Consider the following 23,319-nt stretch of genomic DNA (forward strand, 5'->3'; position numbering starts at 1 on the left):
ACCGAAGCACGGTGCCCCCTATTCCTAACCCCTCCAGCCGGTGCAGTAAGATACCATGGTTGATGGTATCAAAAGCCGCTGAGAGATCTAATAGGACCAGGATAGAGGAGCAACCTCTGTCCCGAGCCCTCCAGAGATCATCCACCAATGCGACCAATGCAGTTTCTGTGCTGTATCATGACCTGAAGCCCAGAATTCTAACCACTGTGCAACCACGGCTCTTATCTGTTTGGATGGTGGAAGATACTCAGGAAAGTAGTGAAGTGTCATTCACTGAATGTCTTCAAGCAAAAGGTCAAATAGCCATCTATTGGAAATATTTTAGTTTGAATTCCTGTCCTGAATATGGAGTTGGACTCTATGGTTCCATGATCCTGTTTAAAATACTTTCATTCTGCTTTTCTATTTAAAAACTTATCAAGCTCTAGTTTTTAATTTTCTACCATTTTTATAAGAAGCAATATGTAGGATCAAATCAATTGCCTACAAACAGCAGAGCTGGTGGCATTATTGTTCTTCCACATCAGAACAATTTGTTCTCAATGAGATCCGTGAGGAAATAGGGGCAAGGGTGATAAGGTCCTCTCTGAGAATTAATGGATGAAGAGCTGCAGAAGCAAGGAGATTTAGCAGCCAAGAACAAGGAAATGCTCATAGCAGTGAAGTCCCTTCTATCTGTAGAACAGCATTCTATCTTTCTCCCCCCAACTAGTCCATAAGCATGCACTCATGGTTAATCACCATGAAAAAAGAGATGGTTGAAATGAAGCTTTCAGACTGCGCATGGAAAAAGAAGGCTTGGGAAGGTAAGTAGAACAACAAGGTGGGGAACAGCTGTGCCGTGTGATTTAGATTCACTAGAAAGCAGGAAAGCAGGAAAGCAGGAAGCAGGAAAGCAGCTGATCGTCGGAAATACCGGTTCGGACCAACCGGTAGCTTTTATCACTACCGGTTCACCTGAACCGGTGCAAACCGGTAGGATTTCACCACTGAATGTGACATAGCAGAGGTAAATCAAGAGAAAATCCTATTTGATGTGTTTTAGAAAATGAGCACAAGGTTTTATTTCCATATAAAGCTATGAAGAGTCTAAAAGGTCCATTTCAACCATCTCTTTTTTCATGGTGATTAACCACAAGTGCATGCTTATGGTGTGCATTGTGCATGGGCATGTATGCGCAATGTGTGTTTGGCATGCACTGCGCATGTGCGCACAGCATGTGTTTGGCAGCAAACCAGTGGCAAACCGTGTGGTGTAGATGAAACCTAGAACATGTAATTAAAATACTTTGAAATATCCTTCTTTAATATTTATCTAGCAATTAGTTTGGAGAAATCTGGGCAGTACAGATCTCCAGCCGACAATTAGACTATAAATTGGTAAGTGATTTGTCAGTTCAGGGATGAGAATGTCATCAGTTCTGTTGGTTAATGGCTTGGTTTTTTTATAATGAGTTAGTTAAGTCAATGTGTTTGTGACCTCAGGCATTACAGTTGTTCTTAAATTGCTTTAAACCTGTATATGCTGCCCAGAGTTACTTTAATGAGATAGGCAACTATATAATTTTTTTTGAATAAATAAACAAACATTTTTCTCTTGTTCCTGCCTTAATTCAAGAAACAATAAAAATCCATAATTATGGCCAGAAGAATTAAGGACAACAGGTATAGTCAGATTCTGGAAAGCATAATCTTGAATCTTACTTCTTTTTCCATTACTCTCTAATTTCATGAACTAGCTATATATATAGCTAGTTCTCCTAACAATTAAGCTAGCTGGGAATATATTTCTGTATGTTGATTGATTATGTGCCATCAAGTTATTTTTTGACTCCTAGCGATCACGTGGATAGATTTTTTTTCTGTAACAATTTTTCCCTAATCTGCTCTTGCAGCAGTTCCCATTGCCATAGAGTTCCCAGACTGTTCATTGCCTGTTGCTGAAAATTCTGGGAGTTGAATTCCATCCATCTGGAGACCACCGGGATTGAGAAAAGGCTGGGCTAGGAGATACTTCCTAGATACAGAAGCAGGAAGTAGTCGCAGGTTTTAAAATAGAGAATATACTTTCTGGTGTTTAAACCACTTCAAACCTGGAAATCCTATTTAATAGAACTACAGTACAACAATAGGAGGACTGCACAACATTATTATCTTAGAACATTGTTACTTTAGAATGTTATTACGTGTGTGTGTGTGTGTGTGTGTACGTATGTATGTACTGTGTTTTCCCCAAAATAAGACCTGGTCTTATTTTCTTTTGGCCCCCAAAATAAGCACCAGATCTTATTTTGGGGGGATGTCTTACACACTTAACGTAGGACCACCGCAGACATGGCTCCCATGCTCTGACACCTGTTGCACCGCTGCCTGACTTTTTCTGCGGCCGCTTGCGGCCAGACGCCACATGGCTTGTTTGCGCTGGTGCTGCCACTCACGGCAGGAGGCTGCATGATACTTTATGCTATTGCGCTTGTGAGCAGTGGCACTGGTGCATCCTGCCGCAAGCAGCGGCACCAGCACAATGCACCCCATGGTGTCCGGCCACAAGAAGCCGCAGAAGAAGTCTGGCAGCGGTGGTCCTAAGGTAAGCGGGTGTGAGGCACGAGGGGTGGCTCCACCCCCACTCCCATCCTAGCTTGATTTTTCTGTGTGTACCTTGTCCCACCTCGTACAACCAGATGGTGGGCAAGGCTTAACTAGGGCTTATTTTTTGGGTAGGGCTTATTTTCAGGGTATGTTGTATTTTTGGGGAAACACAGTATGTATGTATGTATGTATATCAGTTATAAGTACAAATGGAAAGATAATACTCAGTTTATGACCACAATTGAACCCAAAATTTTGGTGGCTAAGCAAGACAGTTTGTTAAGTGATTTTTGTCCCTTTTACAACCTTACTTGCCATAGTTGTTAAGTGAATCACTGCAGTTGTTAAATTAGTAAACACAGCTGTTAAGTGAATCTGGCTTCCTCATTAACTTTGCTTGTCAGAAGTTTGTAAAAGGTGATCACATGGCCCTAGGATACTGCAACCATTACAAATATATGCCAGTTGCCAAGCATCCAAATTTGGTTCATGTGACCAAGGGGATGCTGCAATGGTCATAAGTGTGAAAAATAATCATGTCACTTTTTTCAATGCTGTTGTAACTTTGAACAATTATTAAATGAATGATTGTAGATTTAGGACTACCTGTATTTTAACTCCTCTCTCTAAAGTTACATCATGACTTTCTATCCTGTATAATCATCAAAATCATAAATCATACGGGTTTTTTTCTTTTTTTAAGCAAAAAGTCCGTAAGACGTTTCAAATCACCAATATATGTAGATCACCAATATATGCCTTTTATCTAATCAAACATATCAACTGAGACATCTCAGCAAATTCATTCATCTTCACCAAGCATTCCTCAGTTGTAGGCATTGCCAAATCTTTCCATCCTTAATATTGCTGCAGTTATATATATATAAAGAGTGTTGCAATAACTCTTTTCTGTTTATCCATAAGTCCCAAGAGGAAAAGTTCTGATTTCAACAGAATGTTGATCTATGAAGCATTATATGTATTTGAACCCAAAACATTCTAGCTTTCCACCAAGCACGATAAAATGATCCTTCTTGTTCATGTTCCCAACATAAATTTGAAGTACCTTTATACATTCTACATAATTTTTCTAGTGGCATGTACCATCATATTATAAAAAAATCCCTTTAAGGTTGTAATATAATGTAAATTTCAATCCTTTGACTCACTTATTTTCCCATTGTTCCATTTTTAGCATGCATTCTTTGACCTATAATTGTTTCAAATTTCAATAAAAGTTTATACATATTATCAATTACTGTATATATTAACAATTCCATTTCAAATTCTTTCTTACATTGTTCAATACCATGACTTTCTGGTTTACTTTAATTTTTTCCCCAATGACTGTAAGTAAAGAAACCATTGAAAACTGTCTCTCTGTTGTCAGTTGTTTTCTTGATTTTATTTTATATTCCTATTAATACCATTCCAGTATCTCACAATATGATAACCATTTATCTTTGTCTGTTATATCTCATCTATAAAATGTTTCTTGTGCTGAGAGCCATAAAGGTGTTTTTGGGCACAGCTTGGATTCATACCTATTGCAAATTCTCGATTTGGAATATTTATCCAATTTATTGTACCACAAGAATCCTTGGCACCCAAATCTCAGGTCATGTTCTTCTAATTCTAAAGGCCTTACTTCACAGTGATATCCATTCTTTCAACTAAATCAAACAACAACTAGAATAATGTTTTTCAGCAGAGTGGTTAGGGTACTCCTTGTGTTGAAGTAGTTGAGATTGAGAAACACTGCTTAGACCAAAGTGCCTAGGGTTGATTTTGAAGGATAGCAACAGATTGTCTATCCTTGATAGTAAGTTTGAAGTATATCATACTATATTGGACATTTTTCTAATTGAAAATCAGGTTGATTCAAACTTGTTTAGATCCTCACTGACTGGCTATTCTCAAAATCGTAAACCTAAGACAAACTGAAGGGAATGAGTGAAAACACACTAATCAGCAACAGGCACTAATAAAATAATAGTTATTAAATATTACCATGTTTCCCAAAAATAAGACCCTGTCTTATATTTTTTTTGAACCCTGAAATAAGCACTTGGCCTTATTGCCATGTGTTCAAAAGCCTGATTGGGTTTATTATCAGGGGATGTCTTACTTTGTGGGGGGAAAGGGCAGTAACATAAACAGTTCCTTGTTATGTCTGTATAATTTTTGTGAGTTATTTCTAAGGCACAAGTAGATGGCTAATAACTTGCTCATTTAAAATTTACCAGCCATATTTCAGCCGGCATCAGTAATAAGGCAGATAATCTCTCCATTTTTCTTCCACTAATATGATGTGCTGATTTTGATTCAGGAGTTACATGTTTTCCTTTATTTTCACAGGTTTCTTGGAGAACAAACCACCACAACTGTATTTTCATTGAAACATGAGAAAGTGACTGCAAAACAGTTGGTAAACAAGGCCTACCTTTTCTGAGGGCCACCTGCATCAGCAGAATGGAGCGTAGATTCTTGAAGCCCTCCCTTTGGCTCCATCATCCTCTCTCTGTTGGGGAGGCCCTAATTTATTTGTTTAGCATTTTCCTGAGGATCTATGTTCCAAGAGGCAAGAAACAAAAACCTTCTTGTCATCACATAGCAAAAGAACAGAAGTTATGTAAGCGTGGGAAGTTAAGTAAGTTATATAAGCCATCACTTCTGTGCTACCCAAGTATCATAGGCAAGCCAATCAGGCACAGGAGCAATTGAAAATGTGGCCAGGGGCCTTCTATGATCTCTCACATGCCCATTTGCCAGTTTCAAAGCAGGCAAACACACTGGTATCTGGAGACAGGCTGGAAGTCTCTAATGAGCAAATATCACGCCTTAGCCTTCTCTGTGGAAACAGACATGCATCGGCTTGTGTGCAACATATATGAACATCCAGCCAAGGGTTATAGACTTCTGGCACTCCCCCTTTGGCGTGGGAGGCTTTGTCACGCAGGATGGATTGCAACACTTCCTCCCCCCCCCACAAACTCAAAACAAAGAGAGCAGTGAAGGCTTTCCCATCCCTCACCCCCAAGGAAGAGGGGGGGAGGAGGGAATTTAATATTAATCAAGTGTGAAATTTTGCTTCAGGTCATGAGGTGTACTCATCAACTACATCTAATGTAGGACTGCTTTGCCTATTGCTGAAATCAGCTAGGTATTGTGCTGCCAAAACACAGAATACAATTATTCCTTTTTCTTCGTAACAATAATATATTGATTCCTTGGATGTTTTCTTGCTATTAGCTTAATCAGTCTTGGGAAAGTGTGGCTCAGAGAAAGAGGCAGCAAAAAGCCAGAAGGAAATAATGGCAACAAAAGGAAATGAAAAATATCATTATGCTAAATTATTGTGCCATGGTGAGTGATTGAATGAGCAAACAAATCTTAGACTCTTTGGGTTTCTGAAACAGGATATTTCTCACTTTGGTGGAGATCCTGTTTATTTTTTTATTTATGTATTAAATTTTTATTTCACCTATTCCACTATCAAGTGACTCTGATCTAAATAGAAACAATCCTGTTTCTACTGTTTATAGATAGAAATCATACAAAGAATGAGAATATGAGTTTGGTTGGCTCCATGAATTTCAAGCCTTCAGCAAGGCTTGAAGGCTAGAGTAAGCTAAGGAACATCTACCCAGTTTTTTCTGTCTAACAGTGGTCAGCAGATATTTCAGAAAGCTGAAAGCAGGGGCAGAAGGGTGATACTCTGTTTCTCCTGAAGCTTCCTAGCAGCTGATATCTAATTTATCTTGGCTTGGATTCAGGAAGTAGCATTCACTAGGACTATGCAGTGCTCAGATTCTGTTTTCAAATTTTTGGATCTTGCAGGAGTAGGAATATCACATCTTTTGAGACTGAATCTGAAGTACGGTACTGTACAACTCTACTATATAGGGTTCAGCCTGCTAACAACTTATAGCCAGTCCTTTTAAAAACATCAAAATTGATTTTGAACTCTGTAGTGTAACTATGCATTATTTAAAGAGTTTTGTATTCTCATGACCGCGATGGGCTATACAGAAAGGCTTGCAGCCTTTATTCAGTTTCTACATGTCACAAAATATTCCTCTTAGTGAACATTTTAATAGTCGGGATGACCAGAATGAAAAGTGGATGAATTCTTAATTTATGCCAGTTTCATTTTTTTAAAAAATGTTCATCTCTTTCCATCTTATCTTCTGCCAGAAAAGACATCAATTGTCCTGATATATAAATTTGGGAAATTTCTATCCTCCAGATGTTTTGATCTGCAACTTCCAAAGAACTGACTGTTGCGGCTCATGGTAAGGTATTTTAAGAAATACAGCAACATCTGGAGGACCAAAGATTCTCCACCAGAACATCTCAGTATGAAAAAATCTTCCAATCAGTTTCTATGAGATGTGTTCTTCAAAAAGTGTTGGATCAATTCATGAAAGTCATGGCAAGTAATGGTTATTAACCTTGATGGCAGTGTGACTTCTTCTGAAAGCCATTTCCTTGTTATTCAGTAGGGAACTATTTATAGTCTAATTTTGAATGGATTAGCTATAATCATACATCCCAATTTTTTTAGGGCAGTTCTAGTTTTGGGAGAGATACCCCGGAAACTAAGAAATGTTCTAATGCCTTTTCGGTTATAAGTTTATGTTTACACTCATATTAATAGTAGCTATCTAAGTGGTCTCCAGCAGTTGTCTCTGCCTTTAACCTGAGATATCTGACATTGAACCTAGCATTTCCTGTATGCATGTGATGTTCCCTCTTCTAACAATTGTGCTTTTGGTCCTCATGTTTCACTATAAAGTATCGAATAACTGTTAGTAAAGTAATTATAATGTTCTAAAAATGTACTTTACCATATGGCTAATTCTATATGGGCATCTTCAAAAAGGTAAAGATTATAAAAGGAAGATAAGCTTTTATCACCAGGCTTCTCAATTTGAGCAAACAGGCTTTCTGAACAGATCAGCTAACTAAACTAAAAATGGAAAAGTAGATAACTACAGATTTCCTACGAGAGTTGTAGGAGGCTGCATTATACCTGCTATAAATTCATTATACCTGCTATAAGCTCTCTTCATCCTTTCACAACAATTATCACTCAATCCTTATTTGACTTGACCATAGAGTGCAAAATGCTTGTTTGTTTGATATCTTGTTTGATATTTGAGTGTTTGATCACTCTCTCCCAAATTTAATTCCTCCAACAGCAGGGATGGGATTGAAAAATTTTAGCAACCGGTTCACTGCTCGGTTGCTGGGTGGGTGTGGCCATGGTGCGGCCTCCTGCACCATGGTGGGGGGATGTTTTTGCCCTCCCCAAGCTCTGGAGGCTTTCCTCGAGCCTCTGGGAGGGCAAAAACCACCTCCCTCGGGTGGGAGAGGCCCCCCGGAAGCCAGAAACAGGCCTGTTTCTGGACTTCCAGTACTTCCGGTAGGCCCATTTTTTGCCCTCCCCAGTCTCTGGAGGCTTTCCTCGAGCCTCCAGGAGGGCAAAAATGGCCTCCCCTAGGTTCCGGAGGCCCTCTGGAGGGGAGGGCGGGGCGGGGCGGGGTGGGTGGGGCCAGCCAGTCCTTGCAACTACTGGTTCTGCAAACCAGATGTAAAATTAGCATCTGGTTTGCCTGATCCAGTCCAAATCGACTGAATCCCACCCCTGTCCAATAGTAATCCTGTGAGATCAAGAGTTGATAACTGGATCAAACCCACCTAGCTCAGCATCTATAATTAAGAGTGGTCTTTTCCCTTTACCACCTTTCCTGTCTTCTTGTCCATTCATAACTTGACCAAGGCACCATCAAAGAGATTCCATCCATGAGAAAGAAGAACAAAGGTTGTATGTTCCAATGATAGTGTGCATTCTTACATGCATTGTTGTATTTGGTTATTTATTACTTGTAGAGATCTTGCCTTTTAGAACACAAATTGTACCAAGTCATATTGTAATTAACAAGAAATAGTAATATTTTAAACATAGTGTTATTATTTGCAAAAATGAGCTATTGGGAAGAAGAAAAGGAAATTCAGGGAAAGGGAACTGTGTGGTTAGCTTTGCAAAGCAATTTAGGATTAGGAATAGTAATGCCAATTTGTTTGTGGGATTTTAATGTTACACCTCAGTTTCTTTTTCTGGGCAGCATGCAACAATAAAATATCCAAAACAAAAATAAGCAAACAACATATAATCAACACCCAACTGAGATTGAAAATAATAGGATACACACTTATTTATCACAGAATAGGTACATCTGCCATCATGGTTCTATGGAAAGCCCATAAGCTTTGAGCCATTCAAACTTCAGGGAGGGTTGGAAATCTCTATCTAAAGGACAGACTCATCTTGTTGCAGGTCTTGACAATTTTAAGATGTGAGGACTTCAATTTTCAGAATTCCTGAACTAGATCTTAAAGTTGCCAAGTTTGAGAAGCCCACCCTGTGGCAGTTCTGCCATCATGTTTTTTCTCCTCTGCATCTTCCTGGAGCACAGCTGGCTGGGCAATTCTGGGAGTTGAAGTCCAGGCATCTTAAAGCTGCTGATGTTATTAGTAGGTAATGTTGATGGAATTATCTTCTTTTTCACTTTTCTCATTGACCAGCTGGAGGAAAGCACCAGCTGATCAATGCTTTCTCACTGAATGCAGATCACTGCATCAAAGACCAATGCCCAGTGATTTACGATGGAAACAAAAGACGTACCATTCCAAATGATAAAAAAACAATAAATAGCTGTTAGTGGCAATAGTTATTTGTAAGATTCTCTTAACGTAGCCTTATAGTAAAATAGAATTAACTCATCTGCCTAGGAAGGCTGAAAAAATTTTGGACGCCCAAATGGTTACATGAAGGTTCTGCTTGATGTTGGAAGCTTTGGGGTATGGATGGGGAACAACAGGCTTCGACTGAACTCTACCAAGACTGACTTGGTTGTTAGGGTTCCTGATTCTGGGTACTTTCTATGTTAAATTGTGGAGAGGGTTGCACTATCTCATACAGAACTAGTGTAAGATCTGGAATTCATTCTGGGCTCATGGTTCCTGTTCAAGAAACAGCGACAGCCATGGTCAGGAGGACCTTTCTTGCACAACTTTGTGTTGGTACCAGTTCCACCCTTTTCTGGATTGTAAGGCTCTTTTCCAGAAAAAAGAATCACTTCAAAACCATTTCAAAAATGTATAAAATTCACGTGGTCACATGGTCAGTTTAAGAAGTGCTGCAAAAGAGAAGTTGCGGAGAACTTTGTACAGTACTGCTGTATGAATATGAGGAGTTTTTACTATTCAGGAATATGCAAAAGCCCAGACTCACTTGTTCATGTCAAAAGTAGTCCCTGCCTTCTAAATACATCAGTAGAAGTGTATAAAGATCTGTTTTTAAAGTTAGCACATAAATATGATGAAAGAGAAATCTGTCATTCACACTGAAAAGCAACCTGCGTCAGATTTACATCAGAGTGTTCCTCCTAAACTCTCATCATTAGTTCCTAACTGTCCCTGTATCTCATCTAGTTAGATTTTTGTGAAGAGTAATACTACTTTCATCCAATAAGAGATATGGAAATAGATTTAATAACTAACCTGTCTATGTTAAGTAACTCTGTACTTTTTGTGCTATATTTGATACAGATATTTGTTCAAAGGGAGGTATGTATGATGTAATATCACCCTAAAGCCACACCTTCTGATAGCCTTTCTTCTTCTAATCTAAGATATGAGATTATTAACAACAACTATTTGCTTGTCTTTTTTTCTAGCCCTGTTCCTGCTTTTTAAATACCAGAGGAAATGCAGATACATGGCAATTTTTTTTTTAATATAGAAGATGATGGGGAAATCTAAGGCTGGTCAGTTGCATCAGACTAGAGGATATTAAAAGATTTAGGAATAAAAAATAGATCTTTAACTCAGGGCCATTTCATACGTGAAACATTTTCTTAAGAGCCATTTCCTGATCACCTATAAGTGTTGGCGAACCTTTTCAGCACTGAGTGTCGAAATGGGAGCGTGCACACGGAGTGCCAGAAACTGGAAGAGCAGTTCCCTGGCACACATGTGTGTGCTGGGAAGCTGAGCTTCCGGTTTCCAGCATGTGCATGCGTGCCGGTCACCTGTTCTTCCAGTTTCTGGTGCATATGCATGTGCAAAGACCACCTGGCCAGTGCACATGTGTGTGTCAGAACCCAGAAGATCAATGGGCAACAGCTGGCATGCCCATTGAGATGGCTTTGTGTGCCACTTCTGGCACGCGTGCCATAGGTTCACCATCCCAGACCTATAACTTTCAGATCAAGAAAAACATTAAAAATGTTTGAATTAATGTTATGAAAGTTTATAGGAGATGTTCAAGGTCCGCTGGATAATTGGAAAAATTCCATAAATAAAAAGCCATTATAAAAAAAAATCCTGATATTTACAATTCAAGATACCTTTTGAAGGTACTATGCAGCAGCATCAATGTGAGTATGCTGCATGAATATTAAAGTCCAACATGGCATTGTTCCAGCTTACCTGAGGAACCATCTCACCCCAAAGGGAAGGACCCACTCCACTCACCCCAGCATAAGAGCATGCTCAGGATCCTATTGGTCAAGGAATTGTAGCTGGTGGGATCCAGGAGAAGATTTTTTTTTCTTCCATTTGCCCTTTGGGATATCATGCCCATCAAAGTGAGATTCACACCCACCTTTTTGGCCTTCCAAAAGAGTTGTTTTGCCAACTGCCTTGGTTCCCTGATGGGGGAACCCCATTTTGAAGGTGGCTAGTAGACTAGTAGACGCCACACCATCTATGCATTGTTTTTTTTAAATCCATTTTAATATTAATTTTAAAATTTTTATTTTTAATTTCTGATGTTTTAGTTTTTTACTCCTTTTATTGTTTTATTCTGTTATTTATGGAATTGAAAGCTGCCCAGAGTCATTTGGTGGAAAGAGATGAGTGGAATACTTACTTACTTACTTACTTACTTACTTACTTACTTACTTACTTACTTACTTACTTAGCAAACAAACAAACAAACAAACATCTGTACTCATTTCAAGCCTGCTATGGATCAGGATATGATTTAGTCTCCGGAGCTGTGGTGGTTAGAATGCAGTACTGCAGGCTAATTCTTCTGCCTGCTGGCTGCCAGCAGTTCAACAGTTCGAATCTCACTGACTCAAGGTTGACTCAGCCTTCCATCCTTCAGAGGATGGTAAAATGAGGATCCTGATTGTTGGGGGCAATAAGCTGAGGGATGTAAAGCACTGTGAAGTGGTATATAAGTGCTATTGCTATTTTGCTGATTGTGAATTGGATGTGGGTAAGGTGGCCTGATCAAATATTCTGTGGAAGTTGGCAAGTTTGGAACAAACAGCTCAGACTTGACTGGACTTGTTAGTAACTAACTACTAATACTAGTAAGTACTAAGTACTTAGTAAGTTGTAAGTAAGAACCAAGTGAAGCCAATCAACTAGAATGAGAGCTAGCATGAGAACCTGAATGCAAGCAGTTCTTCTAGAAAAGTGAGTAAACTTTGAGCCATGCTTGTGCATGCAGGCATGCATATGCATACACATATATACTCACTACTGGATTCTTAGCCTATTAGAAGTTGCTATTGTAATTAGCTTGTCTGTAGCTACAAGTATCCTATCATTTCTTTATGAACCCTTAAATGCTAAGAAAATGGCAAATTCCAGGAAAGGAATACTGCGGAAGGAAATTCCAGACATCTATTGTATATCTACTATTACACTGTCCACAGTGACCATAACTTTGAGGTTGTATCCAGAAAAACGCACTGCAGAATTATTGTTCACTTTCCAGGGCCTTGTCCTACGATGTCCTGCAGGATTCCCTGTTATCTTCTATGTTGTTTAATATCTTCATGAAAGTGCTGTTGAATCTTCAGTATGCAAATGACATCCATATCTACTGCTTCTGGTCATACAGAATGAAAACAGCAATCAATCTCATGATTGATGCTTAAGATCAATGACGTGCCAAGCAAGATGTAGGTTTTACCAATCAGTAGAAAATCCTGCTTGGAAATTAACACGTGGACTAGTACCAGAGAGAGATCACACTCCATATAAAAGTAGCCTTCCGATCCTCTGTCTGAATTTAGAGGTAGTGGCAGGGAATTTGCATACAATGTTTGGTGCACTAATTGCAAATTATTCTGGGATTGTGAAATCTGACTTTGGTCAGCTATGTTTTGACTCCATCATGAATAGATTATATTAAACAGTGGACAGTTGAAGAGTATTTAGATGCATTGTTTGGTGGAAATATAACAGGCAGTGCTGTTAACCAGTACACCATTTTTGTATATATATTTGGTTTAGGAAATCTGCAATGGATCCCAAATATTTTACGTGTGCAATTAAAATATTAGTTGTAACTTTTAAACTTTGAATAGCTTAAGTTCTAATTAAGCTATAAATGGCTTAAGTACCCCTGCCTTAATATGGATTAGTCTGTCTGCCAGAAGATCCTCCTAAAAATGATTTTAATTTCAGCAGCCCAGTAATATCAAACATGGGAGAGAATCTTCTTCTGTTTCACACCAAAGTTAGAAAGCACTTTCTCTTAGGAGTTCTACTTAGCTCCCATCACTAGTTTTGCCATCTAAATTAATAGCATGTTCTCAGGATGCCATGCCAGCTTCTGCAAGCCTACTTGAGCCAATCATCACTCTCTTCAGTATTACCTCCAGCCAGCCAATGGATGAATGTTCAAATAATTCTTTGTGTTCACAATGGCAGTGTGTATATCAAGGAAGCCAGCTGTTATCTGCAGGGAGCAGCAAAACCAACCCTTAGTTTAGTAGGAAAGAACTTGGGAACAAGCCAACTTGTTGTGATGCCTTGTCTCCAGTGGTGGGATTCAGCCAGTTCGCACCACTTTGAGAGAACCGGTTGTTAACTTTCTGAGCAGTTTGGCAAACTGGTTGTTGGAAGAAATCATTACGACAGAGAACCAGTTGTTAAATTACTTGAATCCCGCCACTGCTTGTCTCCTACAGAGCAGGTAAGACTCAAAGAGATAGGATAAGATTTCCTATCAAAAGGAAATCATTCCACCCTAAAGCTCCAGAGCAAGACTTGTGAAACATTTACTACATTGTTTGTTCCTAATTACTAAGCTGATTAACTTGCAGAATAAATCTGTTTGGCTTTCTTACGTGATATTTTGGAGATATTTAAGGGCAGTGCCAGTCTCAAATTGGTGATCTTTTGTGTGTGAAAATGGTCTAGATCTAACTTTTCAATCAGGTTTGTTGTGATTTTATGTCTTCATCATGTAGGCTTAAGTTGAATTTTTGAAGTGTTACATTATTTTGCATTTTTATGCTAGTTACCTTGAGTGCCATGGAGATTATTATACATTTGGGAAAATGGAATGTTATGGAGTGGTATGGAATGTCTGGTGTCATATAGATTGTTTTATTTTTATATATATCAGAAAGCACCAAAGACTTCACAGTTCAGCCCTGAATCACATATGTTTTCTTACATTGCTTCCCTGAATAAACAAATGCTATCACAAAGGGCACATACTGGAATAATAATGTCCAAATTATATTATTGTAACATGCTGTGTGTGGGAAACTGCCCTTGAAAATATTAGGGAGCCTGACCTGATGCAGAAATGGAACAGCTAGATTGATGTCAAGAAACTATTGGATAATTAAAAAAAAAATCTGTGTAAGAGTGTCAATAAATATCTGATGCAGCTGGTAGTTCGGTGATAATGTTCAAAGACCAAATGGTTGAGATTTCCAATATATGCCAACATTCAAATCTGCTGTGTGCTTTCAGCTTTGCAGTCGACCATTGATTCAAAGGCAAGAAGAGAGGGAACTGCAGGGTGCTATTGCTAAGGTCATTTGGCTGCCAAGTGAAGTTTCAGCTATTCATTCAGTATTTGTGGACAGCAACTCATTCTGCATTCTGTGTCTTTTATATTGATTGTATCACATCTTAAGATCCAGGTCAGTTTGTAAATAAATAATGAATATATGAGTAATCATAAGCAACTCCTTTTTACCTTGCAATGGAGAAAAAATAACATGCTGGAGAAGGAAGCCATCATTCCCCATCTTCTTTAACCCAAGCCGTCCTTTGATCTTGGAATTTCAAGACCATTCTTTGAGTTGATTGCAGACTATGCGGTCTTGAAGAAAGGCAAGCACATCCTAACTCTAAGGCTAAATGTGCTAGAGAAAAGGTCCCTATTCAAGTTCAAATCCCCACTGTAGTTTGATAAAGCTACAGATGTACCCTTGTTTTAAAACTACTGCAAATTCTACATGGCCACTGTACAGTAAATGATGAATGGGTTGCGTTTGGCTCAATGAGGCACAAACATTGTACAAGCCACCCATATCTATATCATCTATAACTATACCAATATCTATGTATGTGTGTGTAATATCTATGCTTTCAACATCAGATAAAATGAAAATATTTTTGACCTGGGTAGCAGAGTATAAAGAGCAGACACGGTAATGTTCAGGATCAGTTTAACAGGAAAGGAAAAGATAGCCTATCTCCCATGAGCAGAGATAAAATTAGAAAATGTGGATATAGCTCTTCAAAATACAACTTGGCACTGAGTGGACCCGGCATTCTATAAATCATTCCATGAGATACCTCATTCCGTAGACAAGCCAAGATTTATAGGCAAATTTTATCAGAAGAAGTGTGTCAATGAAGGGATTGATCTCTTTAAAATTGTGTTTCTGAGATATTATTCTTCCTTGTTTATTGAATGCATTTTGACTGAAAGTAAAATAAATAAGAAAAATAAAGATTCAGATCTCCCTCTGCTATCATTACCACACTGCAGAGAAGTCAGAAGAAGCAGACTTCCTGTTAGGTACAGAGCTTTCCATTTATTGGGATGTAATATGGAACTATGGTGACATGAGGCCATGCATGACATTTTACAAAGCAAAAGGCACTATTAACAGGCTGCAAATAATTTCACAACAAATATATGAGGAGGAATAGAATAGAATCATATATAGACACGCATAGGGCTCTAACATTGGTTCATTCTAGAATTTGCTCTTAAAGCCTATCGGAAAACTACATTTAGTGGATGGAAAGCTTTCTAACAAGGTGAAAGACGATTAACTGAAATACAATAATGAAACTATGCCCTAAAGATCTGAGGGCAAGAAACTAAGTCTCAAAAAAGTAGAAGAAAATATCTTGAAGAAACAAACATGCAGCTGAGTATTGGAGAAAACTGTAGGAAAGGGAAGACTTGCAATTTAATGGTGTGCTGCTCTCAAGACTTCACAACAAAGGGTCCAATGGGATGATTGAGTGCATTTAACGGTAAGGCCACAGAATCACAGTTAAGGACGACTGTAAGCATTCGGCTGTATAGCTTTTCCTCTTGGCTTTTTTTAAAGTGGCTTTTTAAAAAGATACCTGAAGTGTTAATGCATTATAGTCCCCTTTTTTAAAAAGAGCATAACATATTGCTTAATACAACAGTTGAAACAGCAAAGAAGGATCATTCATAAAGAAATAGTGTTTGTGAAATGATATTCACAGGAGACTTTCAAACATTTGATGGATATGCAAAAGCAAACTAGCCATGGTTAATCTGAAAACAGGCTGGCAAAAGATTTTCTTAAATTTCGGATGGTTTCAGCTTTTGCTTCATCCTCATTCACAGATGATCGGAAGAAGGATGACTCCGTGAAGTTGAAGGCATTTGTCAGAGATTGTGATTTGCTGCAAGACAGAGACAAAAACTCACACATGAATGTTACATACATCTGAAGCTTTCATACAGATTTTCTTTTCTTATTCGTGACTGATGTAGCCCCTACCTTTCAAAATTCAATTTGTATTACATATAATATGAATAGGATATACAACCGGCAACATCCAGATGACACTCTTTGAATAGATGAGCACAACTGTTAGTTTTGACTTGAGAAACAATCGTCTGATACACATCAAAACTCAGAAGTGTCTCTATTCCTGGCAGTCAGACTTTTCTGTAATGTTGCCCACTGGAGATTAGACTTGCCCCAAACCATTGTCTTTCTGTAAGGCACTAAAACCTTGTTCTGGTACAGAGCCTGAGATAAGTGATCAAGCTTGTGTTGTAGTTGCGTTGATTGCGTTGTTTGGCTTCAACTTGGCTTTTGTAATGATTATTTATTGTTTTCTTATGAAGTTTTGCTATTGATGTTACTCCCTGTTAGCTGCCTAGACTCATGTGGTTAAAATGCACAGCCATATCAATTGAAATGATATTCATACTATTCATTTTTTAACCCTATAAATTTTAAGTATACTTTTTTAAAAGAAAGGAAAATTGTATTTGCTTGTGTTTTTATATTATGCTTTATGACAGATAAATTATTTTTCCCCCAGAAAACCTTACACCTTTTCCAGAAAACCTTACACATTTTCCAGAAAATCTTACACCTTTTCCAGAAAAATCTTACACCTTTTCCAGGGAATCTTACACCTTTTCCAGAAAATCAGAGCGAGCAAATTGTAGGTGTGTACAGTCTTGTTTTCACTGTCTTTGTCATTGAGAAGGGAGGGGTGGAAAGATAAAGGTTCTTTACTTGATTAAGAACTGAAACATAAATGGTTTAATGAAATATTTATGCATAGGCTAGTAACCTGCATGCACATGTTAAGCCAGAAGATGTGGGTGAGAATACAATCACTGAGTACAGTTAATCCCATTGGCAATTTGGAAGTGGGGGGATTTGAAATTGGAACAAATCTGTAACTTGAGATATGAGCCATCCGGGATGCTTTAAAACTATGTGCATAGAGCTTTCAAATATTAAGGAATAGCCCTTAAGAAGTCCCAAGCTTGAAAAAAATTGTTTAGGACTGGAATAAGCAGTGAATTGGAAAAAAAAAGTTTAAATTTGAATAAAAGGAAAGGCAAAATATCCCTCAAGCTGAGCTCAACTGCAGGTGACTACATACAGGTTTTCATGCTGTTTTGGAAGTGATTCATCATTAAATTCTTCCAAAATATGTTTTTCAACATTCTGCTCTGGTCCGTGGGCCTGAAAAAATGTTCTGGTCTCCTATCTAAGCAGTAACTAGATTCACCCTCGCTAAGCTATTTTTGAGACCAGCCAAGGTTTGCTTCTTATACTTCTTAATAAGACTACCATAAAAGAAGGAAATAAAATATTAGGGCTGTTTGCATTGCACAAATGAATTGCCTTTGAAATTTAAGATATCTGAAACACCATGATGGAGAAGATGGATTTATTGAAACACACTTAAACTTGTATTTATTGTAATCTTCCTGGTCAGTGTAATTTTTCAATAGACCTCCAAAACTGTGTGTGGTGAGGTGTGGTGTAGTCCACAAGCTCCTGAGGGGATAAGAGCACAAGAAATGTGCTCTTTTCACAAACCTCTAAAAGAACATATTTAGGCATCTACGCCATTTTGACTCCAGTCATTAACAGAGAGAGAAATATTAACCGTGAATATCTGTTGCATTAAAAACAACAACTAGAAAAGGAAACCTACATCAGGGCAGAAAATATCCCTTGATATTTTCTATGGTAGTTTATTTATTTACTATATTTATATACCATCTATACACAAACGTAAGGCCCATACATTATTTTCCCTCTTTCTAATTGCCCTGCGAGGTAGGTTGGGTTGAGCAACAATGACTGGCCTAAAGTCAGCTGGTGAACTGCTGTGGCTGAAGGCGGATTTGAACCCAAGTCTTCCCACTTCTAATCCAAAACCTTCACCACTATCCCCACATTGATCCATTTAGTTTGTTTTAAATTAAATGACTTTTAAATTCTTCTGGAAAAAGTATATGGTGGAAATAATAAAAATGAGTAGTGAACTGAACTTTTCTTTTACATGCATAACTAAATATAATACATTTAAGGCCATTTATTGATTTATCATATTTGACTGCCCTGTATTTTTTTGAAAATCTTTTTTTTTTTGTGATTACCTTCCTTCACCTTCACAGCAAAAACGAATTATGTAAGCCTTAAGATTAAGTCTGTAAACTATCAGACAAAATTTTGGCAAGTAAAGTATTCTGGCATTTGTTACAGTCATGCATTTTGATAATGAAGGGAGTAGGAAATCTTTCTATCTCTAAATTGTTAAGCAATATACCTTGGGTATTTGAATATTTGAATTTGAATATGTGAAACAGAAATGAAATGTGATATATTAATCTTCAAAGCAGTTTCCAATAAACCAAAAGGATATATAAATAAATGGCCATCTTCAGACATACTTTAATATGACAAAAATTAAAATCAAAGATACAGTTGGAGTATATTATATCTAATAAACCAAATATAGAGTATGAAAATGAGTTCCATTGCATAGAAGTGGCCCTAGAAGAAGTCTTAAGCATAGGATGTAATATATAGTTAATGACAAATGTTCTATCTATCTCTAGTTTTAATGCAAAACATCTTTTGACAAGGAAAACATTCTCTGGGTTTTCCGATCTTTCTTGTCTGAGTGGCTGCAAGGTTAAAAGTTTAAGCAGATAAGGTTCTCTCTCTCTCTCTCTTTCTTACCAAAGGCAACCAAAGGCAAATCAACACCTTCTGAGATGTTGGAAAGAAGAAGGGGATGACTCAAATCTATACATACTACATGAAATATGCTTTTTTTTCAGCAGATTTGGAAATGTCTGTTGGAAATGTACCCACTCCAGGTGAAACAGAAACAGAACTGTTACAAAAAGAAAGGAATCTTGTACTTCTTTATCTGTACTCCAACCTCTTTTGGCAAATGAAGCATTACAAAACAAGAGGAGAAAATGACAAGAATGCCTTACTTTAGCTGAGGATGTGACTGAGGCTTCTGGGACGAGTCTGGCGGGGGCTCAGTCTTCATGTCTGCTGGAGGCCCAGCACTTGAAGGACCTGAGGCCTGGGCACGGGATGGCTGAATCGCAGGGCCAGGTGGACGTGGAGGCAGAGAACTGGAGGGCTTTCCTGAATGCCCCGGACGGAACCCTTGGGGTGGCTCCTGTCTTTGTGATTGCATTCCTTGGGGTTGCACTGGGCCCCCTAGGTTCAGCACAAGAAAAACTTCATAATGCATCAGTCATTTTGTAATAACTCTTACAACCAACACTTAATATCAGTCTGGTAGTAGAAAAGTTCGGTGGGATTAGAATGCCTTAGCTATCATGATCATGAATTACAACTCTACATAAATATAAATTGCAAATCTTCGTATCCACACTAAAACAGCCTTTGAAAATTCACTGCTTTAGTAATTGGACCTGCTTTTTTTAAGGAAATCAACAACATATAAATAGTCCTCCTTTAGCAACTACAATTGGTACCAGCAACTCAATCATCAAACAAAGCAATTTCTGAGTGAAACCACAACTGTGCTTATGAACTTATTTCAGTTTTTCTTTGTTTTATAAACCTGGAAAGGCCATAAATGCAAAGATTGGTTTCAAAGTTACTTTTGAATCACTCTTGTAACTGCAAATGGTCGTTAAACAAGAAGTAGCTAAATGAGGATTACCTGTAATAATTATTTGGTTGGAGAGGAGCAGCTTAAGGCTCCTTAATAGTGCTGGATGTGACAGCAGAAATCTTTATGGCTGATAGCAAGTGCGGCTGGCAGGAAATTTACACACTCTTAAGCTAATGCCAGGCAGATGGAGTGAACTATCATTCCCATCACCCCTGGGGAACCTATCACGCTGAGAGGAATGATGGGACTTGAAGTCTAAAGCACCTGGAAAGTATCAGGTTGAATAAGGCTGGGCCAGATTAAGCTGCATTAATTATAGTATTTCTCCATTTCAGTTCTCAGGTTCCTGATAAGTAAAACATTTTCCCAGATTGCTCCATTACAGACAGAACACAATGGAAGTTAACAGCCAGAAGGAATCTGTTTGCTTTGAATATATCACAGCACTGTTGTTTATTAATAATATTGATTCAAATTAGTTGCCTTTTTGTTTTGCCTTAAATGGGAGGGGAGGGTTGTTATGTTTTTAAAATGTCTCATATATTTGCAGTGGCTTTTCAATAAGCCCTTCTGTGAAAAACAAAACAGGCATCTACTTGAGCCAACCAGTAAGCAATTAACATACTCAGACCTTGCAACATCAACCCTAAAGCAGTTCCATATTTTGTAAGCAATAGCTAATCAAAACTGAGTTGTAGATTCAGCTGCAGTTGGTGCAGTTTTTTTCCAGTGCAAACCTCCCCCCCCTTTCTCCTTAGTGTATGGTTGTTCTGTTTCTATAAACAGTGAAGGCAATGGATTTCAGTACTGTCAAATATGCATCCGATTTAAGGCAATCAACTTGGATCAGACTTATGGAGCCTTAGTGGAGATTGAAGGGTCTTTGATGCCTGATTTTAAAATCTATCATTCCAACAAATGCTTCCTTTGGAGAACTTGCTTTCAGAATTGTACCAGAACACAATACTATACCAGCATAGCCATCACAGAGTTTTTTAGCACAAATATATTGTAGCCCTAATCTCTTGAAATGGATTATATGAGTCCAAAGGGTTTAGAATTGTTTTTCTTGAAGACTTCCCCCAACACATTAAAAAAAAAATCAAATCTGTGGTATCATCTGAAAAGATTCTCCCAGGCATTACACAAAGCTTCTTAGAGATCTCTAAATGGTCTCATCTCCATTTAGCTCAGAGGATAGAGAGAGGTCTGGGTATCCAGAGAGATGCAAGCCAAGAACTGACATCTTTAATGAAGTGATGGCTAGGCACATTCATGGAAAAAAATCCATGCATGCTGAAGAACGCACACAATACTCTGGATAGGAAAAGGTTATTATTTTTGCATATCACAGACATTAATATATATAACAGGTTTTCCCACTTTGTACAAAGTGGGCAAATGTCACACAATTTGTGAAATCAACTCAGCTGCTTTATCAGTCTGTTAGAATGATTTTGCATCATCACTCAAGGATGATACTTTCAAGATGAAAAATACATCCCCATAATACTCCTTCAGAACTCTACGCCCTTGTTAATACTAGGGAAACTGTACATGTGTACTTTTAATTAGGCCTAGGAATAATTTGGAGGCCTTGCAAATTCTTTCTCTTTATCATGCCAAACTGTCCAAAACCCCAAACATCTCTGAATAAAATTAGCTATTTAGCTAATTAAGAGAATCAATGAGGCAGGAATATGCAGATGAAGCAGAATTGATACCATACTTTCAACAATGACCATTTAAAAATACCAAGTACAGAAACTCAAATTTTAAAGTAAATTGCTGGTGAGAATTTGCATTTTCTCTTTCAAAACCTGAATGCATAAATTGACTTATTTCAGAGAAGTTCCAATGATATTTACAATCTTCATAATAACAAAATAGGTTTTTAGATAATTTTCCACATGTTAGAAATTTGGCAACAATTCATTCTTGGTGCATTTCTTAAAACACCACAGTTATATAATCTTGTTCATTATTTGCAATAGCAAAATGTGCAGAAGAAGAATTACATCTATTCCTGTCCCTAATTTACTTTCCCCCTCCCAATAGAAGTATATGTGACCTGAGAACCTGCAAAAAGTTATATGCATAAATGTCTGTTCATAACCTTCGCTGGATTTATGCAAGTCACAGGTAGATGCAGAAGTGATCCCAGCCCATCATGTTATTAGCTGCATGCCCCGTGAACAGGATCGATGTGTTTACAGTATCTAAAGATGGTCAGAAGCCTTGTGATTTAATTATAGCCGACTGAGAGATTCTGAATTTCAATTTCATTTTGTTACGCTAACAAGCCCATACTTATTCTTTGCTGTATATAAAAGGATTTTTCCCCCTTGGGAAAATCGTGTGCTAGAAACTACACTGAAGACAGATGTAACTTTTTTTATTGGACATTAAGCTGTACAAAGTATTTCACAAAATATATACTGCAGTCACACTTCAGCATTTGCTCGCTTTCTTGCATTAGTTTGGTACAAAAAGGTAGCAATAATAATAATAATAATAATAATAATAATAATAATAATAATAATAATAGCAGCTTTGACAGAAAGAAATTAAAAAAAGGAAAAATAAAGCAAATCACCCCCCCCCCCAAAGACATTGATCCTACATTTTAAAATACCGTTTCCCAACTCTCCACAATATTGCACTTGAGCATGCTAGCATGCAGGTAAACATATTGGCTTGCTTCTTTACTGTTGAGCCAGTAAACTAGTGCATGTCCTTCTACAACCATCTGCATCAAATGCACTGATATTTTGCTAAGATGCAAATCTTTTATCTGTGGTCAGTACACATACACACTTCATACACACAGAGATAGCCCATAAACAATGCACAAAAGCATCTTTAATTACTTAAACTAACACATGCAAAAGAACATCCATGGCTTGATATTAATGGCATTCAGTTGGCAGGTTCATTTTTTTTTCCACTCCAGAATGGAATGCTGTTTTTATTTTCTTGGATTAAGATCTGGAGGTGAGGAAGACAATGAACCTGATGTGAAGAGAATACAGTCCCCTATAACCAATCCCCTCCGTGTGGTTATCAAAAGATCATTATCAGAAACAAAGGTCACACAAATATACTTGTTCATAGACTAAAAATGAGCAGGGAACAACAGCATGCGCAGTAAACATCAAAACTACCATTAAAAACAATGTGTAATTCTCACATCTTGAATTTTAAAAAATGTTTGCAATTCTAGAATTTGCAATTCTAGAGTGTTTGCAAAGGAAA

The 23,319-nt window shown here is 37.8% G+C and overlaps 1 protein-coding gene across 1 annotated transcript in view; it reads right to left on the reverse strand.

Moving 5' to 3' along the window:
• Window positions 1-16,184: 16,184 nt before the first annotated feature.
• Window positions 16,185-23,319, reverse strand: part of SYN2 (synapsin II) — a 112,218-nt gene continuing 105,083 nt past the window's right edge. Inside the window, exons 12-13 of the mRNA XM_070933666.1 lie at window positions 19,406-19,640; window positions 16,185-16,320 (exon numbers count right to left, since the gene is read on the reverse strand). Of these exons, the coding sequence (XP_070789767.1) occupies window positions 16,185-16,320; window positions 19,406-19,640 (371 nt within the window). The remainder of the gene's footprint in view (window positions 16,321-19,405; window positions 19,641-23,319) is intronic.

The sequence above is a fragment of the Pituophis catenifer genome, unplaced genomic scaffold, assembly GCF_029215685.1.
Source record: "Pituophis catenifer annectens isolate HBS135680 unplaced genomic scaffold, rPitCat1.0.hap2 SCAF_2, whole genome shotgun sequence".
Classification (NCBI taxonomy): Eukaryota; Metazoa; Chordata; class Lepidosauria; order Squamata; family Colubridae; genus Pituophis; species Pituophis catenifer.